This window comes from Diadema setosum, chromosome 21 (assembly GCF_964275005.1).
Source record: "Diadema setosum chromosome 21, eeDiaSeto1, whole genome shotgun sequence".
NCBI classification, from domain to species: domain Eukaryota; kingdom Metazoa; phylum Echinodermata; class Echinoidea; order Diadematoida; family Diadematidae; genus Diadema; species Diadema setosum.
In genome coordinates, this window is record NC_092705.1 from 16,560,579 (window position 1) to 16,583,201 (window position 22,623).

The window sequence follows — 22,623 nt, forward strand, 5'->3', positions numbered from 1 at the left end:
TTTACTTCGACTTACTGAGAGTTACATCAGTTCATATGCTAAACTAAAACACACAAAAGAAAAAATTGGCAACTTTGCTCTTAATACTCTCTATAAATGACACTGCTGACACTGAGATTTGGCAGTTTCTTCTTGAAATCAATTGAAATTTGCACCTTAATATCATGGATATACACTGTACATGACTCCAAACAATTGGGAGTATCTACGATAAACATCTAAGGTTACATACATGAATATTATATGACACTTTCATGGGAAGAGAGGCAGAAAAAAATTCTTGTCGATTTAGAGAGCTATTTCAAGCAATAACTGTAGAAGTTTGTGATTACTGCATATGCAATGACAAAATTAAAGCAACAGCAAATCCACACAAAGAGTATGTTGGAGATACAGTGTATATGGTTGCAAAAAAAATCTATGGAATACATTAATATTAGGAAAATCTAGATAGGCCTATTCAGAATTCATAGCCCTGCTCTTGGAAATAATTTACAGTATAGACTTTGACAGAATGTGTAAACTGTACCTTGGCATTCATACAGCATGTTGTGAAGGCCATAGGCCAGTGAGTGCACTGCATCAATAATGAAGGATGACCAGGCTCCCTCGCTCCTAGTATCCAGCATGTCGGCAAAGGTTTCGTTGCCATGGCAACTAGGCACTCTCTCATCCTTTGCCTCTGTCGGGTCAAAGGTGCAGCCATGGCGAGCACCCAAGGTGAGTTGGTACCAGGGGTTGCGAGTGTTAGCACTGGGATCAAGGGATGCCAAATACCTGATAGACCAATCAGAGCAATTCATTGTGTGGCATAAAGGACCCCTAATTTGAATAGCATACCAAATACTGTATGACAAACAAAACCTTTACAACATTGATTATTTAAACTTTACAAGTTCAGTAATTATCAAATCCTTGAACTCAGTTTCATACCAAACAAAGACCTGACACACTGCTTTACGATCAGATTACACCAAAGGATATGATGCCACCCTAAAAGGAAAGAAGACATCAGTATGTATATGTCCATTAATGAATAAATAAAAGTGCTAATGGAACTCATCAAATTGAAAAGGTCTTTCTCTCCACTTGTCTTTCTCCCCATAGATGACATGATGGACAGATTATCAAATACTCCTTAAAATTTGTTTATCCAATTGATAAAACATTCACATATAAAATGCAATGAAAGGGAATTTTCACATTACAATAAAGGGAAGATAAATACACAAGGAATTTGACAAAAAAAAATCAGAACATTCGGACACAAACAACTAATTATCTATGCTTAGGTGTCATATTTCTTTTTCCTGAATAATGCATTCTGCTCACGTACACATAACACACACTTTCAGAACAACATACAATGGTAGGCCTTTGCATAGTAACGCACCTGCCAATCACATTTTCTGTAATGGAGCAATTGAAAAATATGTGACTACGCAAACAAAATTATGCTTGCAAAATATACTCCAAGGAAGAACTGCTTGTGAAATACATTTCTCTCTCTTCTACAATGTACTTCTCTTTCTCTCCCTCTCTCTCTGATTTAGTACAAATTTTAGTCCCTGTCACTGATTTCAAAGACACTAAATGCAATGTAAGTACATATCTCAATGAAGAGTGACTGAATCGTGTGAACATAATTGAATCAACTAATTGAATCAGTAAAGATTGAAAGTACAGTGTAACACAGAGTAGAAGTGAGCATAACAGGTGTCTCTGTAAGTCAGCCATTCTCAAACTTGAGTTCTGCACGGAATGCAAACTGTAATCAAATAAAGCTCACAACTTAGTTAGCTTGGCAGGCACCTTGCCAAGAGTGATTTTGAATTCAATTAAATTACATTGGAATGTAAGTGTGTGTAGTGAGATGACGTAAATAAGCAGAAGATACACCAGAGGTTTTTTCCTAGATCAAATGTGTCTATTCTCTCTCGATTTCTTTCCTTTAATTTTTCGTTCTCTAAGCAGGAACTTAATATGCCTGTATCATCACCTTTTTTTTTCCCCTTTTATGATCAACTCTATCTTTGGTTCTTCTCTCATTTCATTCCTGTCCTGCCTTTCTCCTTCTATGTCCTTACATTGAATTTTGATCCCTTTGCTCTAATCTTGTTGCCAAAGTGCATTCCTGACACAGTGTATTCGTCTATCTATTAAATTCTACAGGCAAGCTGAGAAATATTTGGGCAGAGTGGAAGGTGATGTGTACAAGGAAGGAAGTTGATTCTGTTAAACTCTAGCAGAGTAATGATCATAACAACTCTTAGAGCCAGTGGAATTCTAATTACTGAGCAACATAATGATAGAATGAACTCTGTGGTTGCTAGGAAACAGATGTGGGGGGGGGGGGGAGGAGAGAGAGAGGGAGATAAAAGAGCCTACAAATGGGAGAACAAATTATCAGTTGCTAGGAATTAGAGGAAGAGAGAGATAGCAAGAGGGGAGGGGGGTAGAGGAACTTGAGAGAGAGGGAAAATGACTTATGTTCGATGGGAGAACCCTGTTGGATGCATCGCCAAGATAACCATAATCTCACTGTACAGTTATTTGTTATCCTTCATACACATACACCTGTACTCCTATCACTTGGCTACAGTAATCTTTTTTTTGGCATGGAGACGAAAATTGAAGTACATCCACTAATTCTCTCCATTGGGACTCTCAATCTTACAGTGAAATACTGTGAGATTTTACAGTCTTGCCATGATTAAAAAAAAAAAAACCCAAAAAAAACATAAATAAAAACATGAAAACTAAGACATATAATCATTTGATGCTCATTATCATGCATTAGTTTCTCTGATTAAGCCAATAAAAAGATTTAAATATTTTGGCTATACGAAATGTCATTCGGATTTGTTTCTGAGCAAACACAATTTCTGGTAGTCAGCTAATAATGCAAAGCTGTCCAGCAGATGTGCTGAACAACAAGCAGAGTAAAACAATTGTAGATTACAGGAAAACTCTTTAAAAAAAAATAATTTTGACTTTAGTAACATCTATCATATGCATCACTTTGATTGTACTAAACAAATTTCCAGTCAAGACTGCAATCTAAAAGATCAATCAACAAAATTACTGCTTACAAAACACAAAAAACACAGGCTACTCACCCTTTAAGGTTTGGATCAATGCTAGCCTTGGGGACAATGCCAATCATACCCTGGACAATGGGCTCAAAACCGGACACCACAGCCATTGAGTCCCCCCAGGAGTCACTGGCAATCCAGGTCCGCCCAGTCAAGCCTTGGGTCCTGGCCTCTATGAGGGCGCTGTTGATGTCAGTCTTGCTCATAAACGTAAAAATCACCTGAGGCAGAGAAGGAAGAGTTATACAAAAATCATTGTAGACACAAAAGAAGTTGAAAATTGACACACACAAAAAAAAAAAAATGACGTAAAAAAATGGATAACATGTACAAATTATAACTTGATTATAAGGGAAGTTTGACCCCACACTCAAACAAATGTTCACAATGAGAAGTTAAACAAACCAAACAGGAAACATTTCAGAGAATTTTGGAAGAAAAAAATGACATCTATGGAAATATAACATTCCTTGACTTCTTGTTGATTCTAAGTTTTTGATTTATAGATCTTTCTGTCTGAGTTTATTCTTTCTTTTGAAGTTAACTTCTACATGGATCAGTTTTTCCCTCTTAGGGCAGAACAGATCATGTTGATCTTGGAATGATTCCTCAGACTCCATCCTTTGAAATCATCTCTCACTCCTTTCCTTCCCCCTCTGCACTCCCCTCAAGGCTGACAGTTGCTAGTACTAACACACTATAACTGCACTTGCCTCAATCTTGGCATCGGCCTTCAGATTTGCGATGACGTCCTGTAACGATGTTGATGCGGCGCTCTCGCTACCAATGAAGTACTCTTGCACAACGCAGACATTCCTGGATGTAAGGTTGTCTTGGAGAGCGTTCTTGCCGGGCACGCCGTAAGAATTCGCTGAGTAGAGGATGGCTACGTAGTTCCAACGCATGACCTCAGCCAGGTCGGCCATGACCCTGGCCTGGTTCTCGTCAGATGGTACGGTGCGCAGGAAGTACGGGTACTGCTGCTTGTCACTCAGGATGCGGCTGGAGGCAGAGTAGCTGACTTGGGGGATGCTAAAGAGACCTGGGAATAGATAGGTTAAACAAAACTATCATTTAAACTTGGAGCTGTTTGACAGTCTGTGAATGCATGGTGAAATTGTATGGTTGAGATATATGAGAATACTCACTCACTCCCAGTGAAGAGTTTACTGTCACTCTGCAAAGTCTCAATCAAGTTATATACTAGTACAAAATATCAGGTTAAGCCATATTATATCATAATGTTTGTTTTTAATACTAACATCTACGGCCTATTTCACAGAGGTTTTTAATCACTTCATGTTGTAAAGATTGCAGTTCCTACAGATGTATGGCAGCAGGTAGAACACAACCAATGACTGGTACAGTGCACTCCCGCTATAACAAACATGGATATAACAAAATTCTGGTTACAATGAAGTACAAATTCAGGCCGCAACATTATCCACTTCATGCATTTTCATTGTTTCTTTGTTCGGTTATAACGAAATCTCGATATAACGAAATAAAACTGCCGGTCCTGAGGACTTTGTTACAATTTGAGTCCACTGTATGCATTCATTTTAAATTGTGCCATGTTGTGACTGCATTTATTGGGTTACTGTAAACAGAACCCTGAAATAGGGAGAGATAGACTCTTACCTAGGAGGGTCGCAAGTCCAATTGAAGTTGAGCTTGATCCAGTTCCCACGACACCGATTGTCTGGCTTTCGGCTGATGGACATTCTGTACTTGGTTGGGAACTTTCAACAAAGTTCAGTGCTTCCTGTGTGGGATGTGAATAAAAGTGACATTATATGGCAATCAATTCAAAGTTAATTGTTAAGCGTTTCATTTGTGACTTTTAACTTACTGGTATACATGCAAATGATAATTCATACTTGATGGATGGCCTCTGAGCTGCGACTCTGTCCTTCGATCTGCAGATTTACACAAATATATTATAAATTTCTCTGTTTAAACTACACTCACAAATATACTAATGATATGTTTTGATAAAATTAAGTAAAATAAACACATAAAAAGATGAACAGTTAGAATATCTAGTTAGAGCATGGGTCATGACTGCCACAACCCAAGCCAAATCATCAATTACACAGTGCAACACATGCATAAATGACATGTAGACATCTACCACTGCGCTTTGAATGAAAATATGCTGCCATGGCCTGTCTACATGTATGTCGAGGCTTCTTTCAGTAACAAGAAAACGACAATAATCGTACCATTTGTTATTACATCCATCGCAGCCTTCACAATACATTGGTCTGACATACATGTACCACTCGTTAGGCCCTACCATATGATATAGGCCCATATCAATGTAAGGAATATGACAGCTACGATATAAATTTAGTTTTGCTTCTGCAGGATGTATCCCACTAGATCTCTGTGATTTGGACAAATCAACAAAAAAGAACAAACATATCTGAATGAACATATGTCAGCAACTGTTGCATATAAAGACTTGAAACAAAATATATTATGTGTAGGCCTAGACTCTATTTCATATTTTATAAACTTTCAGTGTACATTTCATTTGTTGTATTCATAAAAAAGGCATCTGAACTGATGACATACCGTCAATGCTCGATTAGGATCTGAGCAATCATTCCTGATTTCAAAGCCAAGTTTGTGATGGGGCAGTGTTTCTGTGCTGTTGTTGATGACATCCACGGCATACATCATACTTTCTACCCACATCCCTGCCGGAGAGAGAACACGGCCGCATAAGGCTCCATCACCACCCCGAATGTTCACGGCAAACATCCCACCCAGCACAAAATCCCCATCCTGTCTCGCAAAGGTCATCGCTGAGTCGGGCAACTCGAATTCAGACTCCCCATCGTCGCCTGCGTCGGTAGTGCGTCGAAAACGGTCTAGCGATGGTTGGTTTAGAATGTGGACATCGTGAAAGAGTTCATTTCCACCGGCAAAGAGATGTGCATACGTCGTTGGATTAGGCAACCACCATTCTGTGGGCGTTATTTGTGGATCATCGCCCGACGATCTGCTGCCTGCTGCTGCGTACGGATGCCTGCTCTTCACTGCTGGCACTGGTACCAATCTTTTCGAGGGCACACTGTTGTTGACGGATACCAATGACCCATTTAAATGCACCTGAAAAAATTGACAGGCGATAAAATTCGGAAATATGACGGTGAAAAGTACCGAGAAGAGACTGACGCTCAAGCCAAACTCCATGCTCTTTCTAGACCTACGAAGTCATAGTTGTAATTTGCCGAATTTTCCCGCGTTACGTTAAACACCGACCGTAGCAACACTACACTGGTGATCCTCGCTTACTAAGTATACTAGTACTGTACTTGTACTGTGTGAGGATGCGAGGCAGGAGTAGGACCTAGAGATATGTGCTGTGTACATGATTGTCCACACTTCCGGTTGCACCAATTTGGGCGTGCAGTGCTCACCGTGATTTTGGGATGCTGGTGGAAATCGATTATGAATACCAGCTTAGCTGCATCTTGAGGAGACATTGTAAAAGTAACAAACGTTAACACGCAAAACACCATAGAGTGATCCAAGTACTGCAGATTATGGCGAAAAGAAAAGGAAAACATTAGCAGCATGTCATTGAAAAATACACCCCTCTTGACAAAATCAGATGTTCCAAATTGGTGCACGCGCAGAATAATCATGCAATTTCGATAATCAAACAGGTGGTGGGTGTCGATTATCCTAATTTTATGGGTATGAAACTTGGTGATTTCTGTCTGATATATATAGTACAATGTAGTTCTTTCTTCAATGGACCTGTAATGTTTGTTGTAAATGATATGTGGGAATGTTGGTGACAGTAGGTATTTTCTTTTCGATCTCCCTTTTAAAGGGATGGTACAGTTTTGGTGGAGATGAGAATTGGGCTTTTAACTTTTTGCGAGATACCAAGAAAACACATATGATATAGTACAGAGCATTCCATTTATAAGAGGAATTCAAAGTTTATTTGATGAAAATCGGGTTTGGAATGACTGAAACATCCAAAAACAAAGTAAAACAAAGCAATCGTAATAAAGTGTGGGTCCCACAATTTATTAGAATCGCTCTTTTTTTGATATCTCAGCCATTTCAAAATCAATTTTCATCAAATAAACATTGAATTCCTCATTGAATTACATGCTCTTTCTTATTTCATATGAGGTTTCTCATTATCTCACCAAAAAATGTTAGAAACCTGCAATTAGGTCTCAACCAAAACTATACAATCCCTTTAACCATCTAGGCCCTATAAATTTGAACATACACTGTATTTAGACAGGATAAAAACGATCAGCTAAAAGCTGTTTTACATCGAAGTCCTGTGTATGTCGATAATACACCGGATCAGAAAGGTGTCTCTTTCCACGCCCCATTGATATACAGCAGCCCTGAAACTACACGGCATGATTATCTCTCCGGTGTGGAGGTTTGCATAATTATTTTGTTGTTTAAATGAGATCAAAATATTACGCCTACATGCTATATTGATTCAGGTTTTAAACTGTTGTTTTAAGTTGTGTTTTTTTTCCCCTTCTACGTGTAGATTGATTTTCATATATCCTCGTTGTTTGTGTGATTCTTCGTCCTTGAAGGAATTTGAATCAGGGTAGGCGTTCATTCTCTTTTCCTCTCTTCGTTATTGCTCGATATTATGCATACATTTTAGAAGCCGCGGAACATCTCTCTTTTTTTTATTTTCCTCTCATAGAGTCATATGTTCTTGTTTAAGTTTCATTGACTCTGAAATAAACTCGGTTTGTTGTGGTGTTCCACAGGGCTCTCTCTTAGGTCCTCTTTTATTTATTTTATATATCAATGACTTCCGCGGAACTCATCCTCTCTGCTGTCTTTTCTTCCGATAGCGGATGACACAAGTCTTTTTTTAAAAAATTTTCACTCAGATCCTTATGTTTTGCTCGATTCTTTGAATAATGAACTTCATTGCAGTTGATATTTGAGCGGCAGGCAAATAAAATCTAATTATATGGTTTTCAGTAACACAATGAAATATCTTCCAGGTTTAAGTATTAGTGAATGGATTACAGATAAACCAAATAGATTCAACAAAATTTTTAGGTATTTGCATTGACAGCAATCTTTCATGGAAGGCCACATGTTGATGATTTATGTAAATTGTTGTGTAAAAATGTTTGAATTATTCACAAACTGAAACAACTCTAAAGACCCAAAGCCAATATTGCATTCTCTTTATACAACTCTATTGTTACCTTCCTTGAATTACGAAATATTGGCCTGGGGAAATTGCTCAAGGACTATTAAAATCGATTCGTTATTTTTGATTCAGACAAAATGCCTTGCGGATTATAAATCGTGCACATTTTTTTTTTATCACACTAATGAATTGTTTGTTTCGAGTAATTTGTTAACAATTTCTGATTTGTATTTGTATCATGTTGGAATTTTTTATGTATAAGTTGAATATTGGCGATCTTCCTAGTATATTTTCCTCAATGTTTGTTAAAAACAGCGATATCCATACTTTATACCCTACAAGACACAGTGAATCCTATCATTTTTCCCCTGTTCGTACAGTTTTAGCCCCTAAGACATTATTTCGACCTGCTCTTCTTTCTGGAATGAGTTAGATTCTGTTCGTTTGCAATCAAGTTCTCTAAGTTCCTTCAAGCAAAATCTTAAAACCAATTTTCTAAAATCCTACGGTTAATTATTTTGCCTTGATCACTTGAAAAATTTCTGCATACTCAAAATGATGCCTCGCTCGGATGACTTCATTTTGTTTGATCAATTTGCTAAATCATACAATACCTTGTACATTCCGTAAACTTTATAATATTCTCGATATGTTGTATTTTTGCATGTTACGTCTTTTTTTTTTTTATTGATATACTGTACTAAAAGCATATATTATATTTTTGGAACCTATATCAAGCTTTGCTTTTTAGTGGGTTTTCATATGACACATTAATTATGTCCTTATTGTGCGATTTTGTTTCAAACTGACTGTTGTGTTAAAAACAATACTTTTTCTAAAAATGAAATGGAATATAAAACTTGTATGTAATGTGGAATATGGAACATGAATAAAAATACAACAACAACAACTTAGGTATGGATCATATTCCTCTGACGACCTAAAATGTTAATATTTATGTCGCGTTTCCATAGTCAAGACCCGAATCGTAGATCGTCCCCCTGGCCCCCGCCCACACAACCTCACAAATAACCCCACAAACACCCCCACAAAGAAACAATGAAACAAACATACATGCAAACAAACACACACACACATACACACAAACAAGCAAGCAAACAAACAACAACACACATAAAGGCCAGCACTGTATTCTATACGTCATATAAATAAGCACAGAATGACTTGTTTTCCACGATCAAAAACTCTGGTGACCAACGGGCGTACATGCAGGCTTGCACGTTCAGAATTGTGGTATGTATACACAGGAGAAATGTAGCTGGCGCCATGTATATATAAATACGATGTATTCATGAAGAGAACAGCATTTCGCCCCACGTAAACACCGAGGTGTAAGGGGCTGCCATTCGAGGAAAGATACATGCGCCAGTCATATTTGCCAACTTGAAAGAGTGCAGCACATCACAGTATATCTTCTGTTGCCATCGCCGATTTATATAAATCTCAGCTCGATTTCTTCCACGAACGGCGATAAACAAGCGGTCTCGTTGCTGTTTCTAAAGGAACGCCGCACACTGCAGCGGAGTTGTACGGTGTAGTCACTCTCTCCCTCGCTTCTCATCTGCTGGCGCTGGCAGAGACAGAGCGTGGGTGTTGCACAGGATCTGTGACTTTCTACCTCCTATACTGCAATGTGGTGAAGGTATAGTATCGCTTGCCAATGCCAACAGATGAAGGTATACTTGCAGGTTCGCAGTACTCGTGAAGATTCACAGAATGAGGTCTATAGATGCATCATAGCAATAACATAATAATTATAAACTTATATGTCTTGTATATAGTGCTTATGTATCTCAGTTGATTGTATGTAAGATATCATTAATGAAGCTGTCGTTGGGAAGCCAAGGCTTATGCACTTTTCAAAAGGTAAGTATTTTACCATTGTGCACTTACTGTTATAGAATTAATCTTCTAGATTTTAAAAAAAAAAGTTTGGATGCACTGAGTCAGTGATCGTAACACCCCGTCCCCTCCCAACCATGCACATTACGAGTGACGATCAGTGAAGCAACGCCAAGTGTATTTCTACTACTGTAATGGAACAATCACTGGTTTTCCTGCATAACGTGTCTCCGAAGGCCGGTGTATTGATATTCGGTGTTATAGTCTCACCACAGTAAGTTTGTGTTTGCAAGTGCGTTTTTTCCAGAGGCGTTCATTTTGTACGTTACACATCTGCAACCAGCTATCTGTTTATGCATGTATTTCATAATCATTATAAATAACACAGCCTAGCTTCAATCTATCTGGAATGGAATTCTTCCACTGTATATAATTACGATACAATCATGTTTGTGGTCATGCTCATAGTAGTCATATGAGATGGTCCTAGTATATGCGTTTAGTACAATAGTATATACCAGTCAAGAGAGAGAGGGAGAGATAATGCGAGATATTGTAGGAAAAATAGCAACTTTTTTTTTTTTACCTGCATGCTTACTTTTGTCAATGTTATGGTGGCTCCGTCTGATGTCTACTATACAAAACTTCAGGCTCCCATGCGCATGCACCAATACGCCTTTTGTGTGTGTGTATTGTCACGAATAACCTCGTGCAGTGACACTGAAAGAAATGCCTTACAATATTATTATTCTCTGAAAACATTGTTGTTCACCTGAAAATGATGAGTGCTCCTTGTTCAGAATAGTTATACATGGAGTGTGTATAGCTATCAATAGAAGGGGGTCGGTTGTTCGTGTAGCATAGCAGAATAAAAGAGGAAGAAAGCGAGAGAGAAAGAAGGAGAGATAGCTAGGGGTGCAATGTCCGGTGTTTGTGCGTACGTGCGTGTTTGTGTTTCATCTATACGTCTGTCAGAATGTTTACGCACCGCAAACTGGTCTTTTAGAAGTGACATGAATGTTGAAATAAAACTGCATCAGTTTCGACAACATCTTGACCCATAAATGGTTTCCCATTGCAAAAGGCAATGTATGACTCTCTATTCATCAAACTCACCGTCGATTTTCGTCTCACCTCACTGTAGCCTTCTGTAAGTCTGTCGTTGATTGATTTTGATAATCTGACAAGATTTTATCATTCTGTTTATAAATGACTGCGCAGCCAAAATGGATTGGAAATACGATTATTGATTTGTACTGTTGGTTTGATTGTTTTTGTTATGTGTGTGTGTGTGTGTGTGTGTGTTTTAGGCAGCAAACTTGAAATAGGCCTAGTGGCTTTTATCACCTGTCTTAGGGTGGCTTTCCATATTTGATAGTACTATGTACATGTACATGTACATGTACTATAGTTACTTAGATAGTGGTAATGCTTATTTTCATAGTAATCGTCACTGTTGATGAATGAGTAATTAGGGGAACATTTCCTTGTGCAATGTCGTCAAACCAACATAACATTCACAAATCGACTATCTCAATTATTATGGTCGTCTTGTTTTGAAAGAAACTTTTAAATTTCAGAAGGGAGGTGTCTCAACCTCCCCGCTTTCAGGAACAGAATTGTTCTCTGATATTATAGTAATTAGTGCAGCAGAAACAAGGCCAGTTGAATTTGCTACATAGTATGTGGCATTGGGGATGTATATATATATATATATATATATATATATATATATATATATATATATATATTGTCACTCATGATATCATTGCTGTGTTAATTACATATGCCACAGCGTAAACTCACAGTGTAAACTAATCAAGCCCCTATATTATAAAGTGTGGAGAGTTGCGCTCGATTTCGCACTTATTCTTATATAGCTGCGATTCCTTCAATTATGGAATTAAGTGACGATGACTAATATGGTATGCCGCTCAGCATCCTAAGTAACGGGTCTTGCATTCACACCAATGATACAGCATGCGCCCTGCCTACTTATTCCCCAGCTTGTTGATATCACCATAATCGATTTTGTCTCGAGTATACAACGGTCTCGAAGCGGATGCTGTGAGGAGAGATCCTGATGTACCAGGCGGGACAGGGGAAGTGTGTGTGTGTGTGTGGGGGGGGGGGGGTATAATAAAAGATGGATAGACATATGGATGGAATATATATTGGTAGATAGAGAGTATAAGTATACTGGTTAATGTTTAGCAGTGCATGTGGATGAATGAAATAGATATCATTTTATAGTAATAGATAAATGGATAGATCGATAGATTGATGGATTGATCAATAGATTGATGGATAGATAGATAGATTGATGGAAACATGTTTTAGAGGGAGGGAGGAAGAGCGAATGAGGGAGACATGGAGAGAGAGAGGGAGAGGAGAAATACTGTAGAACTTGATAGAGATGGTATTTTGCTCAGAAAAAAACACAATAAAACATAATACAATGTAACAATGATTTGCTTTGAACTGTTTTATAGTCCAATATTGTAAACAGGTATGCAGTATGCCTGTTGTATATTCCAGTAAAGTATCCATTTCAATGTCAATACAACCACGTCGCTTATGAAAGATGTGCATGTTCAAATATACAATGCACAAAATACGAAATATTCTCAACAACGCAATAGCATTGCATGGTGTTGATAGATCTGTTCAACTCACTAATCTTCTCTGCTGTACTATATGACATTGTCATTATCCTACATGGCACTAAATATTCTAATCAGTCTGATAGAAAGTATGAGGAGGAGCAGTATATCAAAACCTGTCGTATTTTATGTTGTCATGACCAAGTGTATAGGCCTACTCCTACAAAGACCTGTATTGAACCATTCTAGAGAAAAAAAATACATTAGTATAATGATCTCAATACCTTATAATGATATCGATTGAAACAGATTGAAACCATTAGGTTTCCATATTACGTTAACGTTAGATTGCCGTATGACTTGTAAAATTGTCGCTTAACATCGTTCAGGTTTCGCTATTTCTTGCCATACCAAAGGGAGACTGTGGCTGGCAGCGCCAAAGCGTTGTCTGATGCATGCAGCGATGAAGAACCCTTGACGAACCTCATGCACTTGAACCCCTGATTTCTTTTTTCTTCCGCGTTTCGGGGTAATTGGAAATGATATGTACGCTCCGTGCTGTCGTATGACCTCTCACCTCTCTTTTCACGACATGCGAGAGAATTGTGAGAGAATGCAGGAACGAGGAATACATGTGGAACGGTGCAATACTTTTCTTCAATTACAATATCGAGCGTTTTTGCACATATTTTTATGCATACATGCTCAGTACGTGTCTAAGCATAGAATGTGTTATTGAGTGTTGTACACAGATGATAAATACCATTTAAAAATATGGTATAATAATATTCTCCAAGCTTCCTTTTCACGAACATGACGAAGGACAGACATGAAAGACATTGCATGGCCTTCCATGAATTACGAGTGCTGTGACCAAAAAGATGCCGTAGCGTGCAGAATGTCTGCATGCCCGTCGGCAAGTATGTAGTATCATAATGTCATTTTGGATTTTTGAAAATCATTTCCGCACATAAATCGGTGCATTGCTTGGCGCGGTGCGATGTTGTATTGGGCAATGTCTGGGGAGTTAAATCGCCACTGTACAAGGCCAGGCCTTCTCTCTCACAAGTTTTGTAGGGGAGATTCATTCAATTCTTATAAGATATTTTCAGCAACAGCGGTATCAAGGAATAAACAAACTGCCAGCATCATCACGGCAAAAATCTCTCACTGACCTGCACCTTAACCACTTTGCTCCACGTTATTTCACCTGCTCATAAATTTGTGTGTTAAGTTTGTGCACATTTGACTCTTTGGCACAGAAATAGTTAATTAATATTGTAGAAAGGGTTCACTACATGGTTCAGTCATGAATGACTAGTGACTAGGATCGCTCAGTTGATGGCGGGTTTATCCATACCTTGCAATCAAGTAGGTCTGATTCAAGTCCTAGCTAAGCAATGTCGTGTGTAATCGCGCCGTCTCCTCCTTGTACAGAGAAGTAAAATACTCTGCTCCTCGGATAGGACATTCATTGAGGACCCGATGTGAGAGAGTTACGGCCAAGTTCACGCATGCAGTGGCATGTATCAGATCCTATACTTTATTGTCTTGCAAATAGCAGGATGCAAACTTATTGAAGTGCAGCTGCACCCCACATGCACACAAGAAACAAGGCGAATGATGCCGTCCCGTCTTGGTTTGTCTCATCAGGTGATAAGCAATACAATAGCTCAGACAGTATCAACCAGGCACATGGTATCATACGAAAAGAAGTGTGGACATCCAGTGGACCTCCCGCGGGTTTGTCCCAACTTGCCTAATCTTTCCACGACTCGGGAACTATCAAAACCCACACCACAGATCCAACCATGGAGCTACAACTGTTGTAACTCCGTGATCCAAGATTGCATCAGTGTAGTTTGCACCCGAGGAGGAGGAGAAGAAGAAAAACAAAAATAATGTGTTTTCTCTGCGATATAGTTTAGGCACGATGCAATGACACAAAAGGGAGGAATAACTTAGAAATCCATTTCATTTCTGCATCTTGCGTTTCTTACACAGAAAAATCAACACCCTTGAACATAATCCTTGATGTAACCGGAAGCCATGACCAGGAACCGGAAGTATCGCGTTGCCGAGTCGGACAATGCAGCTACCAGCAGCGGTTCGGATAGGAAGAGACCACCTTGCCACAGTTTTCCGCTCACCACGTGGCGATGGATCGTGCTCACTGGAGTCCATGTGTGTTACGTCTTTATGGATGGCATCCCTAACAGCGGGGGTGTCTTCCTTGTCCACTGGAAGGAGCAGTTCGACGCGAGCACGGCCGAGCTGAGCTTGGTACTGAGCCTCCAGTTTGTGTGTTACCACTTAGCAGGTGAGTGAACATCCAGGAAGGTAACCTAGGTAACCAGATAGCTTGTCTGGCATTTTGTCTAGTGTGGTTGCGTATTGACAAAGGGTTTATAGATGGTTCAGTCAAGGAGGTACTAGGGACTAAGTTCCGCCTTCCCTCAAAGGCCCGCAGTACGATAGATCTCTCGAGGAGGGACATGAGTCATGTATAGGCCTATAGGAGGTAATTGTTTTTTTGTTTGTTTGTTTGTTTTTTTGTTTTGTGTTCTTTTTTGTCAGACTGCAGACTGCATCTTATTTTGTATCAATCGCTTTCTTTTAGTACAGCTCTGCTCCATATTTTCTGAATTTACTGCAGGGGCTGTCGCAGGTGCGGCGGTACACAGGTTCGGGAGTCGACCAGTCGTGATCGCAGCAGGTATCACCAGCTTCACGGGCATATTTCTCAGCAGTCTAGCGCCCTCACCCTTGGTGCTCTACATAACGTCTGGTTTACTCGCTGGTAATATGATATGATATAATGATGTTTATTAATTACTATGTATACTATCACGTGCAAAGTATTACAACATAGATATATATTATGCAGTATACAGAGGGTGAGTTGTTGTTGTTTTTTTTTTGAATCACCAGGCATAATTATTTTATTAACATGTCAAAAGACATTTTGTTAAGGTATGTAATGTTCATGAAGTTTTAGTTTTTTTTTTTTTTTTTTTTGTTACGCATCCGGGCAATTACCCCCCCCCCCCCCCCTGCTAAATAATGGTTAGTGGTAAGGTTAGAGTAAAGATTATGGTTAGGTTTATGTTTATGTTTAGGGTAAGGAGTTTGGGTTAGGGTTAAGAACAGGTTCAGGATTAGGATTAGGATTACGGCCAAGGGAAGGGTCCGGGGTAAGTGCGGAGGGTAATTGCCCTAGACCTTTTTGTTGGGTACCCATCCTACTTAGATGGTCTTTCTTTGGTGATGTGCTCCGGGCCCTGAAGATAGAGTCATGGATCAAACTTCTGGTGGTTGGTCGGTCCTTGGTGAGGGCTAGCTCTCTTGCTGTCACTCCGCGACAGATTTTCTATCAGTTTAGCATTTAGTGATTGCACCGGCCTCTGATTCCTGTTGACGCCATTTTCGTCATACTATCTTACTGGTCCAACTGGACAGCCCTATGCGCCGTTACGTTGTCATACTGAGAATGAACAGGCGTTGTGTGTCAAAAGAATAAAAACAAAAAAGAAAGAAAGAAAGAAAGAAAGAAACAAATAAAACAAATCAAAATGTTACCATCTGGATGGAAACAAGTGAGAGTCCAGAATCTCCCTATATTTGGTGTTATCCATGTTCCTGTCCACGACAACAAGATCACCAACTCCATAGCTGCCGACAACCCCAGACCATTATTATGCTAGTTCGAACCGGGTCATTCGAGCCTGACGCAGGGGGTACCGAATCGGATCTTTGTGGTCTTTCTACCTCTTCATTGTCTGGGTTGTTTGACAAACATATGCACTGTATGTTTCCCCGTGGTTAATTTACAAGCTGATTTCACCGTTTGACGGCATATATACTAAAGCACTAAGCAGTCTGAGCCACGGAAACCCTTTGATATCTCAGGCGACGATTTGCCCTGACGATTTGTCGGCGCCGCTCGTCAGATTTATACTTGTCTATCGCAACCATGGTGCCTGCATAAGGAACTTGGTAGCCTTGGCTGAGAATGTGAACAATATGTACATTCATTTTATACCGAAATATCGGTCACTATTTAATAATTTAGAACAAAACGCTGCTAAAACACAGCTAATATTCACCACTCGTACATGATATGTGAGTAATTTATGCAAATGATTATGAAATTATACTGTAGATGAAGGGTTTGAATGCAAAAGCAGATGAACGTAATTATCAACGGGGTTTTTTTTCTACTAAAGTAAGGTCATCGTCAAATAGAAAATAGTCAAATCTTTTTGTCCTTTTTTTTTTCAATGACACTGCACTCGTGAGTTTAATGTTCAAATCTGAATAATATTCTCGACATTGTTAGTTGCCAGTTACGTGCGCCATGAAAATTATTTCCTGTCGCCTTTTTGTGACGCGTTCTGCTTACAGGCTGTCATGTGTAGCGTGTATAGTGCATGTATGAAATAATTTTGATGTACGCAAGTTTCAAAGACACGTACAGATGGTTAATTATGTTCAAGGTAAACGAAGACGTAACTCGACGTCACTAATTCTTCATTCACAGGATCGGGGTTCGGCTCAACTCTCAACGCTTGCACGGTCAGTCTAGCGGAATACTTCCCTGACAATTATGGCTTTGCGCAGAGTGTGGCCAGCGGGGGATCCTCCGTTGGCATAGTCGCCCTACCGCCTCTTACTCAGTACCTGGCATCTCAGTATGGGTGGCGGGGAACTTACCTCGTGTTAGCGGGATTAGCGGGAAACATTATCGTCTGCGGAATGCTTCTCCGTCCAGTCGGCAGGTTCCTAACCAAGGCCGTTGCTCAGCCGGAAGGGCGGATGCAGTTGAAACAGAACGGTACCGAGAATGCATCCACGCAATTCGATGGGGACCAAGAGCTTGCCGATAATGGACAGTGCCAAAGTATAGACCCCGAGGAATGTGAAGGGGCGCCTGCTATCGGGCAGGATCACATCGGGCAGAATCACAATCAAATTGGAAAGGCCAATGAAGAATATGGATCGAGCTCAGGTTGTAAGAATGGATTTATAAAGCTGACGAGTGTTCGTCAACCCAGCTTATTGCAAAGACTCGGCAACACGACTGGATTCTCATTCCTGTTTAGCCACTACCGATTCACCCTCATCGTCATCGTAATATTCTTTGTTGGCATCAGCTTCTCCGCCGTCGTCAACAGTTTCGTTCTCAGCGCGATCGACCGGGGCATCAGCGAGCAGGCTGCGTCTTTCCTCATGTCTTTTTTTGGCATCGGAAGCTTTGGTGGGAAGATCGTCTCCGGAGTCGTTCTTGGGAAGAACCTAATGCGCATCACCACTATCTACATCCTGTCAGTTTTTGGGTGGGGTGTGTCGGTCATGCTGTTGAGGGCGCCCTCCAACTACGGTGGGTTCATTGTCGTCGGTCTCTCCGTGGGGCTGTTCAGCGGCATCAACATTTGCACCAGTCCTGTCATCGTCAAGCACGTTGTCGGGGTCGACAAGCTTGGAAGGGCGTTTGGCGTTCTCATGGTGTTTGCAGGAACTGGCTGCCTAATTGGACCGGTATTAGCAGGTGAGCTCCTTTTTCTTTTGAACTGTTTTTTTTTTTCTCTCCCTCTGTTCTATATCATTGAATGAAAATGTATTCATTCTTTTCTTTTCGTTCACAAAATGCAGGGTAAAATAAATTTATAATGCAGCTTTTTACGTCAGAACTTCCTGTCACCTGCTGAATTTGTGCGCTTGCGTGCATCTCTGAGTATGGCAACAAGGGTAGTGTAGGATGGAATGGTGTTGCGACCAGAACACACATGCGCAACGTTGTGATGGGGTACAAGTACAAGTAATAATTCTGCAGACTCAAAAAAAAAAAGAAAAATTATTCATAGGGTATATGTTATTGAGGCATTGAGTTCTGGGACATTTTTTATAACCATGACCTGCTGCTGATAATAATACACTATATCTACCCCAGCTATGAACGCTGCCAGAACAACCATTATTGATAAAATGTTCAATTGTTGTTATTATCCTATTTTACTTCTGGAGTCTCCGAAAGAGACTACATTGAGACCTGCTTTGCGTGTATGCTCTTCCTACAACTCCCTCGTAAAATAAAGATCAAATTTCAAACAGGTAAGTTCTCATTTAATCTTTCCATTAACTTCACAGAGTCGACATCATAGTAGATCAACGCCCCCCCCCCCCAAAAAAAAAAAAAAAGTGACATCGCTTCCTCACCCCACTCCCATCAAATAAACAAAAGAAAATTCAAACTAGATGAATTATTTTGTTGCAGGTGGATCATTTCGCTGTCCCTATCTGAACCGTTCTTTCAATATTTTCTCTGATTCATGTGCACTGTCCTGTATCGCTTTTTCAGGAGCAATCTTTGACGCCACAGCCAGTTTCGACATTCCCTTCTACTCTTTTGGCGCGGTCGTGACTCTGGGTGCCTTCCCGCTCCTCTTCCTGGGCAAATTGAAGCGTCTGGAAGAACGCCATCAGCGACAGAACGATAGGATCTGCCATGGAGACGTTGCCGAAGGCGACGAACACCCAGACGCAGTCACAAGTGACCCCCATGCGACGGACTCGAGGCCGAACGATCAAGTGACGACTGATGAAGAAGAGAAGTGGGAATCTGCGGTCTGAACCCACACAGTGATTTTTAGAGTACATGTTGTAGTATTCATTATACTGCGTGGGAATTAAATTCCTTTATGCTGTTCGTTCCCCAGTCATTCCATCGCTACAAAGTTCATTCCATGATTCCTAGAGAGTGCAAGTGTTTTGCTGTGGCCCTGTTGATAACGCCCAGGACTCGTAAACTTTATTGGGTCCTGGGTTCGAATGCATCCCAGGCAGTACCGGCGTAATGCAGGCTTATAACGAGAGCCATTTGGGGGAGAACTGCTTACACGGAGTTGGCTACGTTTAGTAAATAAGCAATACTTTATTTTTGCTTAGTCGTCCTACTTTTATACTTCGCTGTTCTGTCTATTAAGCGCCCAATCCCAATCTAGACCGAGGACCTTTACAATGATAACTTTAGCATGCATAGCACTTTGACTTTCTGCAAAATAAATGTTGCACAATAAATGTCATCCGAAGTCATTAAACTATGTTTCGTATTCATATCAGTGTGAAAGACGTGTTCCTTATGATTAAAAAAAAGTGTTTTAAATGTTGAAGATATAAAGATATATCTTGTATTCATATCACTGCATGTGACCGACGTGTACGTCGGTCTAGAGATGCTGACAATTTGTCATTATTATACTGTATCTCCTCCAGTGTTTGTCGTGCAATTTAACACAGAACGTTTTCCTACCTGATATAGTGGGTATAGCATCACTGAAATATTCTACACAATGGTATCTTTCTATGGGACTTGTCTTAAAGGGGATGGCTAGTATAACTGATCAGTGGGAATCAGTGGGAATGCTGGGGGATGATTGTTCCAATTCTGGTGGGATTAATTTGAGATTACATTGTATATCTATTGTGTGAAAATTATTTGCTTCAGAACGGTCTCATATTCAAGTAATGTGCAGTTTAATGCCCCGTCACTATACAGGCATGCTAACCTGGAAACATTAAACTGCACATTACTAAGTACTTGAATATGAGACCATTCTGAAGCAAATAATTTTCAAAAAACAATAGATATATAATGCACTCTTAAATGAATCCCACAAGGATTGGAACAATCTTCCCCCCGCATTTCCATTGATTCCCACTGATCAGTTACTAGCCATCTTCTTTAAATTCCATCTTATTGTTATTTTTTTGATTTTCAATGTTTCTTTGTGTCATTACATCAGACGTGCTTTCTGGTATTCTGATATATTTTGTTATATGATTTGTTCAGAGTGTCGGAGATGTGAGATATTTTTGTGTGTTTGTATAAAAGTCTAAATTAAAATGAATGTATAAAACGAAATTCAGAAAATATTGATCTGCGCTGAAATTACGATTGCCATTATCTGAGTGTGTATGAATGGTTTCGTGTATGTAATTATGTCTTCTTATTACTATGCTACTCCTTTCATCATCATCATCTTCTTCTCCTTCTACGTATTCTTTCAATTTCCGTACTACCTTCTTCATGTAGAACATAATTGTTTTAGTGCACGAGACTATTTCTATATTATGTTACTGTAAAAAAAAAAGTCAGATGTTGTTTTCTCCTGTAATACCTCAAAATATTATTGGACTGCATATTTGTTCACCATCTAAACAAGGTTTTCAGAGTATAACATTTACCGTCCATTTTTATATTTCCGGTGGTTCTTCGTGCACAACTTCGCGTATATGACGTAGCAATGTCATATTTGTTATGATATACAAACGGTGTGTTGTACTGGGGTTATGAAAATACGAGAATTGCAGAAATGGTCTATTACGTTATAGAACGTGACTTCCATATTGCAGAAATGTCGGATCATAATAATACACGTGTATTTTGTGTTTGAAATTTGGAAAGCGATAACCAATCAAAGGATATTGTAGTACTGTACCTATAGTTCACATGCCTCTATACATAGTCTGACTCTGCCACAACTTTTGTGTCACGGGTTGTGATAAGCCATCTGTCATGATACACTTTTTATAGCTTATCAAACTGAACGTATCAACCAAGAAACACGAATGAAAGGTCAAAAGATGTTAATATTGCAACTTAGCATAAAAAAAAAAAACAGTGACAAGACGTTTTGGAGACTACAGCTGCAACGTGTTCACCGTTGATTTTTTACTGTTGTCGTGACAATATTAACTTGCAGTTATCGTAAATATCAATCTGTCCGTCTATTGGTACATATTTCCTTTTTCGTATTTCGTCCGCACTTTTCAAATTCTTCCTGATATTTTCGGTATAGTTCAATTCAGCATGTTCACGTTAAGATGTGTATTAGTGCAGGGTTCCATCATATATTCCAAATCATTCACGTATACTACATATTTAACTGGTTGCTAGATCTCGAAGAGATAGAAGATACATGTATAACATATAGCATTTCTATGCGACTTTCAACTATCATTCCATCCAGTCAATTATGATTTTATTGATCACGTATATAATTATAACACAATTTGCTTTTAGGTTTAGTGAAACCCGTCGATAGTAATTGATGACGTCAGGATGGTGTTTACCAGAAAATCGCAGGAATGCCAAGTGCACGTCACAATGAATGATTGTATAGACTCCAAAGGGTATAGACCAAAGTAGTCCTACTACACAAAGTGTGAAAAATATGATATTTAACCGACACTTTGTGATAAAATTCTTGCGCCGTTTTCTCTAGGGTGACGTATGTTAACAATGATCATCACATGCCAAAATGTTTGCAGAGCATATAATGATTATTGTGTGAGAAAATAAAAAGGTGTATGATTTGCCAAAGAATCAATTAACTAGTATTGGCCGTCATTTCCATTTTCCACTGGTGCATGATACTCGTGAAATTCAACTAAGTCTTATGATAGTGCCAGCTGAACGAAAACGCGTTCATTCTCAAGAAAAGAATAATCAGCTCCAAAGAAGCAAAGCAAAAACACAAACATAAAAAAAAACCACAAGTAAAACACTTCGATAGAGAGTGGTTGAGCTCGATTCGGGGTTAACATTATACAATAATTTTCTGCCGTTGAACCTTTAGTTGCAGCAAGTTGACAGCCTGGTGATGATGTTACTGTACATGTATTTACTATGGACCAGATCCGTATGGGGCATATTATACAGATTCTTTTTCGTATGAAGTTTTCGAATCAGGATGTGATTAAATGTGCCAACAAATGACATTATCAAGACGTAGACGTTGCAGCAAAAATGTTTTTGATTGATCTCGAGGTGACCAAACAAACAAACAAAACAAACAAACAAACAAACAAACAAACAAACAAACAAACA

The 22,623-nt window shown here is 39.4% G+C and overlaps 2 protein-coding genes across 3 annotated transcripts in view; one reads left to right on the top strand and one right to left on the bottom strand.

Moving 5' to 3' along the window:
• LOC140244270 (metabotropic glutamate receptor 3-like) overlaps window positions 1–6,374 on the bottom strand; it is a 34,997-nt gene extending 28,623 nt beyond the window's left edge. For both annotated transcript variants that reach the window (XM_072323911.1, XM_072323910.1), the window contains exons 1-5: window positions 5,676–6,374; window positions 4,737–4,860; window positions 3,809–4,137; window positions 3,120–3,316; window positions 530–777 (exon numbers count right to left, since the gene is read on the bottom strand). In XM_072323911.1, coding sequence (XP_072180012.1) covers window positions 530–777; window positions 3,120–3,316; window positions 3,809–4,137; window positions 4,737–4,860; window positions 5,676–6,299 — 1,522 coding nt within the window. In that variant the 5' untranslated portion in view covers window positions 6,300–6,374. The remainder of the gene's footprint in view (window positions 1–529; window positions 778–3,119; window positions 3,317–3,808; window positions 4,138–4,736; window positions 4,861–5,675) is intronic.
• An 8,409-nt stretch (window positions 6,375–14,783) lies between these two features.
• Window positions 14,784–19,776, top strand: LOC140244358 (monocarboxylate transporter 9-like). Its single transcript, XM_072323999.1, has 4 exons — window positions 14,784–15,054; window positions 15,391–15,534; window positions 17,275–18,282; window positions 19,093–19,776. The coding sequence occupies exons 1-4, from the start codon at window positions 14,784–14,786 to the stop codon at window positions 19,362–19,364; spliced, it is 1,695 nt and encodes a 564-aa protein (XP_072180100.1). The 3' UTR covers window positions 19,365–19,776.
• The last annotated feature ends 2,847 nt before the right edge of the window (window positions 19,777–22,623 follow it).